Raw genomic sequence first — 6,767 nt, 5'->3', positions numbered from 1 at the left:
ATTGTATCAATAAAATTGAAGTGGAGGATATTAATAGCACTGGATTTCACTTTACATGAACCAAATCCCTGAAAAATCCAAATTGTGGTACTCTTAAAAAGTTGGACAGAATCTTGCTTAATGAGGAAGCTATGAATAATCTGCCACAAGCTTATGGTATATTCCTTCCTTATGTTGTTTCTGATCACAGCCTTGCCATACTTAGTGTGCCAAATAGCATTGCATGTAAACCCAAAATCCTTTAGATTTATGAACTATATTGCTGACAAAGATGAATTCCTGCAAATTGTTGCAAATGGTTGGTGTCATTATGAGGGTGGTGCTATGTATAGCTTACTCAAAAATCTTAAAGGGTTGAAGAAGGAAATGAAAAAGTTAAATTGGATGAATGGGAATACCTTTAACAGGGTTAAAAAACTGAAGCAGGATTTGAAAGATGTGCAAGCTAAAGTTGATGCTGACCCACATAACTTGAGTAATAAAGTGATGGCCTCAAAGATCCTGGATGAATATGTGCAAGCTAGGCATGAAGAGTTTCTTATTCTGCAGCAAAAAACAAAGATAAAATGGCTAAGTGAAGGAGATAAAAATACCAAGTATTTTCATAAAGTGTTAAAAGCGAGAAAGCAAAGAGCCAAAGTTGAGAGTATATGCAATGAGAATGGGGTCAGATTCTATGGTGATGAGGTTGCTGAACAATTTGTTGATCACTTCAAGAACTTCCTGGGTAAAACTGATAATGTTAAACTTATTGAAGACTTCAGAAATATTTTCACTGTGACCCTTAATGAAGTGGAAGCTAATGATATGGTTTTAGAGGTCTCTGACGAGGAAGTCAAAGCAGCCATTTTTGATATAGATAGTGACAAAACAGCTGGGCCAGATGGGTACACTTCCCACTTTTTCAAGAAAGCCTGGAGTGTAGTAGGTGTTGATGTCTGCAAGGCTGTTAAGGAATTGTTCATCACTGGAGATTTAAGTGGGGGGTTAACTCCACCTTGATTTCTCTAATTCCAAAAGTTGAAACTCCCAACAAAGTGTCAGATTTCAGGTCAATAGCATGCTGCAATGTTATATATAAAACCATCAGTAAAATTCTTGTTAATAGAATGAAGAAAGGGCTGGAAAAATTGGTTAATATAAACCAAAGTGCATTCATATCGGGAAGAGCTATTCAAGACAATATTTTGGTTGCACAAGAGCTGTTAAAAGGGTATAATAGGCTGCATGGGCCTCATAGATGTGCTATTAAAATTGACTTGCAAAAAGCATATGATACTGTCAATTGGTGTTTTCTTGAATCAATTTTGATCAAATTTAGATTTAGTCAGAAGATGGTATTCTGGATTATGAAGCGTGTCACCACAACAAAGTTTTCTGTTTGTATCAATAATGAGATTCAAGGATTCTTTAGTGGTGGAAGGGGTTTAAGACAAGGGGATCCCATATCCCCTTACCTTTTTACACTTGTTATGGAGGTCCTCAATTTAATTTTTGCAAATAGTATCAAAAATAATCCAGAATTCAAATATCATGTGGGTTGTAAGAAGATGAGACTTACCCATATGTGTTTTGCTGATGATCTTCTTGTATTTTGTCATGGAGATGTAAAATCAGTCCAAGTTATCAAGCAGGCTTTGGAGGAGTTCAGTCATGTTTCTGGCCTGCTGCCCAATATGAACAAGAGCACAATTTTTTTGGGAAGTATGAACTTTGGCCTGCAAAAGGATATTACTCAGTTATTGTCATACAATGTTGGTAAATTGCCAATAAAATATCTGGGAGTTCCTCTTTTAGCTAAAAGACTAGGGGTTGCAGATTGTAATGAGATCATTGATAAAATTAGAAAGAGAATTGACAATTGGAAAAATAAGCATTTATCTTATGCTGGGAGGTTACAACTTATAGCTTCTGTGTTGTCATCAATGCACATTTATTGGGCTTCTGTGTACGAGCTTCCTCTAACTGCTGTTAATGATATTGAAAGGATTCTTAAAGGCTTTCTATGGAGTCAAAGTGATAACTGCAAAGGAAAAGCAAAGGTTGCATGGAAAGTGGTCTGTACTCCTAAGGATAAGGGAGGTTTAGGCTTGAAATCTTTAAAGGAGTGGAATGATATATTGCTTATTAAACAGTTATGGAAGCTAGTTGAGAGGAAAAACTCCTTATGGTTTAATTGGGTTAATATTGTTAAGCTTAAAGGGTGTTCTATTTGGGATGTGGAATGTAAACAAAGTGATAGCTGGGGTTGGAAGTATCTAATGGAATTGAGAGGAAGAATTAAAAATCATTTTCTTGAGGATACTAATGGGGTGGTCAAATGGGTCACAAATAATGGAAAGCCTATCCCTTATAAAATCAGTCAAGTATGGAATGACCTTAGAGTTAGCAGTGCAGTGGTGCGTTGGCATCATGTTATTTGGTTTTCTCAGGCTGTCCCTAAACATGCTTTCATTATATGGCTTGCATTTCTTTCAAGGCTGACTACACAAGATAAACTGGTTAAGTGGTTCCCAGGTCAAAGTTTTAAATGTGAATTCTGTGGGGAATGTGAGGACTCAATTAATCACTTATTTTTTGAATGTGATTATCCAAAAAGGATTTGGAATGAGCTGAAAAAGAAACTTCTGTTTAGAGGGCTTCCTAATAATCTGCAGAGCATTGTTAACCTGCTTGCTAATTACCCATTTAGAAGTCAAATTTGGGATGTAATTAACAGACTTATTGTAGCTGCAGCTGTGTATTACATATGGCAGGAAAGGAATAGCAGAATCTTCAAAGGTAGGAGAAGGAAAATTGAGGATTTGGTGAAGAACATTCAAGAATGTATTAGATTGAAGTTAACAACCCTAAAAGTGAAGAGATCAAATGCTATGCTAAGGGCTGCAAAGAATTGGGATCTAGCGGTGAGTGGGGTTCATCTGAAGATCAAAGATTGAAGGCAAAATGTTCAATTCTGTATCTGATTTGGTGTCTTTTGAGGTTTGTTGGTTGTATCGGAGTCTGTATTTGGGTGATGGGTATGCCCTGCCCGTGTATATTTTTGTTGATGAATAAATTTTTATTTAAAAAAAAAAAAAGTAGGTGGGTGGGGATATCAAGATAGAATGGGTTAACGGAGGAATCAAACAGAAAACGTCACTTGGGCTATCCTTGCACAACATTTCAAAAATAATGACTATCCAACCTCAAATCAGCAACTATGTCTACCCATGCTGGGTACTACAAACCACAGGGACTATCCGCGCAATTTTCTCTAAATAGAACACCATATACAAATTATGAGCAGCTTCATTTCATGAAATTTCAGTAAATGTAATATCAACGCGATCCTTGTAAACCTAAAATATTAACAACAAAAAATTCGCAGAGCTATGTATGCATGTTTAGAGAGAGATATAGACTTACAAATAGTAATAAATTAGAGCTTAATTTTCCTGTTTTCAGCTTTGGTTGACTTTTAGGGTTTTGCAGATGATTATAGAAAACGGAAATGCTAATAATGAGAAATGTTACTGTAGTTTTTAGGAGGGTTTGATAGAGGGTTTTCAACTTCTTTGTTTTGCTTGTTGGTTTTCTTTATAGAACAGTTGACATTAGTGGGGCCCTAATTTAGATCTCAAAGTTATGAATTTCGTGACCCGTAAATTCACGGGTTTCTCTATTTTAGTTTCCGTATGCTTATAGTTTTGGTTGGTAACTAGTCCGGAACAGCATGCGCGATGCGGCGGGGGGCTTTCGGCCTGTATGTTCGTATTTTACGTAGTGTTGTGCATGTACAGAGAGGGAAATGACACATGTGTTAAGACATGTTTAGATGTCGGTGTGGTTAACGTTTTTAAAAAGGTATCCGTTTCGGACGTAATTAGTCTCGTTTTGTTCGTAAAATTATTTAAAGTTTAGTGGTGGTAGCGGTGAAAATTAATTCGTGATGAGTAGGAAGATAAGGCTCGTTGAAGTTTATGGTGAGTTTTTTTTTTATTATTTAAATTAAAAATTAAAGTTATGCTTTTAACCCCTGTAAAATTTAACAGCCCAAGATAGTTGAGGGGCGGTAAGTGAAAATTCGCAGTGTGAATGGAGGTGTTGAACAACAAAAAATTAGGGGGAACGATTGACTTTTATATTTATATATATATATATATATATATATATATATATATATAATGGCTTAGGTAGGTAAGAATGGGTATAGATAATTCATTGATAAGGTACAAGCTCCACCAAGGCCTTTTTGTCTTTCTTGCTGAATTCGTTTTCTTTTTAAAAACGTGTTCCATTTATATAAACTTATCGTTTTTTCAAAAAAAAAAAAAAAAAAAAAAATTTTTTTGATGAAATCATCCCCGTGTTAAGTCTTTTTTTTATCCCTTTTCATCCCTCCCAATTAAAAAAATACAAAAATAGTCCTTAAAGTGATTTTCAAAGACATCCCTGACACTAACACATTAAATAGATATGTTTAGTCCCATGCTAAACATATGAGGATAATATCATCTTTTTACATATCGTATTTTTCACCTTACTTCATCTTATCTTTTTCTTATCTGCTTCATCTTCTCTTCCATCCATCCATCTTTAAATTAAAATCTTTAACTAAAATCTAACATCAAAACTAGATCATAAAGCGCAGCCGGACAAAATTTAAGATCTAAAATACTCATATCAATTATCCATATCACTTATTTGTATTTTGAGATTTAAAACCTCAGTTCTGATTACGAACGCCAGTCAATCACTTTAAACATTATGGGGAAACATAGAAATTGGTGGATGACAACATTCTGCATTTTTAACCCCCCATCACAAATTAAACTATTTAACCTTGAACACTACAAATAAATTTAAATAAATATTATATAATACTTATAAATCATATCAAACCATACAAGAGCTTCATCAATAGTTATTTCCTTCATGACTTAAACATCATTGCTGATGTTTTGCTTACTTCAACTCTTAAGACCAAAAATGCACAAATAAAAAGCGAGTTATTTGGAAATAATTATAAAAAGTTCATCAAATCTATTAATTCTAGAGGCTTCGATGTCGGTGAGATAAAGCAAATCCGATTGAAACCGGAACTTGAACGAAGATGATGGCGATGAGAAACAAGATGGTGGAGAGCGAGTGACTAAGTAAAACAGCAGACACATGTATCAATATGTCGAACGACTTTCGTTGAAGAAAATTAGATCTGATTAAGTATCAAATCTTTTTATATTTAACCCATCTCTCCGAAATCAAGGTCACCGAAATCATTTTCTAATATATCGTTGAACATATCTAATGAAGTAATTTCATTTTCTGTTGTTGAGCACTTTATAAGTACTTCGTACAAAACATCGGGCATATATTGATTATTGGATTTTGGTGCGTACAAAACAATGACCAATCATACTTTAGTTGGTGGGTTTAAATGCTATATTATGGGTTTAAATTTCGTGTATACGGTGAGTTTTTTACTTAAATTTTGATTTTAAATTTCAGTAAAAGACTTTTTATTTAAAGATGAATATGGGAGAGACGATGAAGAGAATAATAAGAAGATAAGCTGAAGATAGAATAAGGTGGAAAAAAAGATGTGCAAATAGACGAAATTAGGCTCACATTATTATCATGCGACTAAAGCTAACGAATATATTTAACAAGCATTAGTAATAGGGATGACTTTGGGATTCAAAATTACTTTAAGGACTAATTTTGCAGTTTATTTTTGAGAGGGATGAAAAACGATAAAAAGACTTAACACGGGGATGATTTCAGAAATTTTGTCAAAAAAAAAAAGTTAAAATATGATCATTAATGAAACTGACTCTTATGAGTTGTAATTGACCTTAAGTTCAAATAAGATCATTAAAGAAAGTCAAAAAACTGCATCCCTATATGGAAACTAAGGTTTTGTTCCCAACTTATAAACTGAAAGGAAATGAACTGATAGGAAAGGAAGATAAAAAGAAACGGTTTTCCCGAGTTTCATTTGGGAGAAAAAAAATAAGGAAATGAAAGTGTTATGTAGTGTAAATTTCCTTCCATGATTCCTTTCAATTTAGAAAGGTCATCTTCCTTTCCCTTTCATTTCATTTCATTTAAAACTTGAAAACACAACCTAAAATAGAGAAACTTTGTTCAAATACACAAAGTTCAGTAGAATAGTAAACATCAATGTTTATGAAACTATTCAAAACAATAACATTCAGAACACGATAAGAAATTGTAGATGAACTCCCAACGTCGTCATCAATGTCAACAATGTCACTTTTTGGCTTGAGAGAGGGAGTTGATACAAATCAAAGAAGGAAAAAATAGTGTGGTTCATAGGGACGATACGGGTCCCCGCAGCTTTGGCTCAGTGGACATGTGGTGGTGCCTAGCACCCCCGCCGGGCTAGAGGTCTCGGGTTCGAGCCTCGTCACCTACAAAGAATATTATTTGAAAGAAATTCCTTGAGGGTGGCCCAAAGGGAAGGTTTTACCGACCCGCTCCGGGACTAAGGTCTGGCCCGCCTGCCCCGTATGGGATGGTTTAAGGGTCGGATCCCCTGAGTGTGGTTCGGGTTTCCTGCCAGAACGCGTGTGTGTGTGCAAATGATGATTAGGCTTCGGTCCGGACTGATGCAAGCTTGCCGTTCAAAAAAAAATAAAAAAAATAGGGACGATACGGGTACGGATACTAAATCGAACCGTACCGAAACCGAGATTGTATAAAATCAAGAACTGAACATCTTTAGTAAATCGATCACTTTTGTTAGAGTGAACCACACTATT

At 35.0% G+C, this 6,767-nt stretch overlaps 1 protein-coding gene across 1 annotated transcript; it reads left to right on the top strand.

Annotated features, from left to right (window-relative positions):
* Positions 1-249: 249 nt before the first annotated feature.
* LOC139853568 (uncharacterized) lies at positions 250-1,002 on the top strand. The gene has a single exon (XM_071842953.1). It carries the CDS (start codon positions 250-252, stop codon positions 1,000-1,002), a length of 753 nt encoding a protein of 250 aa, XP_071699054.1.
* Positions 1,003-6,767: the final 5,765 nt, after the last annotated feature.

This window comes from Rutidosis leptorrhynchoides, chromosome 6 (assembly GCF_046630445.1).
Source record: "Rutidosis leptorrhynchoides isolate AG116_Rl617_1_P2 chromosome 6, CSIRO_AGI_Rlap_v1, whole genome shotgun sequence".
Classification (NCBI taxonomy): Eukaryota; Viridiplantae; Streptophyta; class Magnoliopsida; order Asterales; family Asteraceae; genus Rutidosis; species Rutidosis leptorrhynchoides.
This window is presented reverse-complemented; position numbering and strand designations above follow the sequence as displayed.

Excerpts from the sequence above, each read along its gene's own strand:
- LOC139853568 (XM_071842953.1), top strand. The coding sequence starts at position 250 with ATGAACTATATTGCTGACAAAGATGAATTCCTGCAAATTGTTGCAAAT.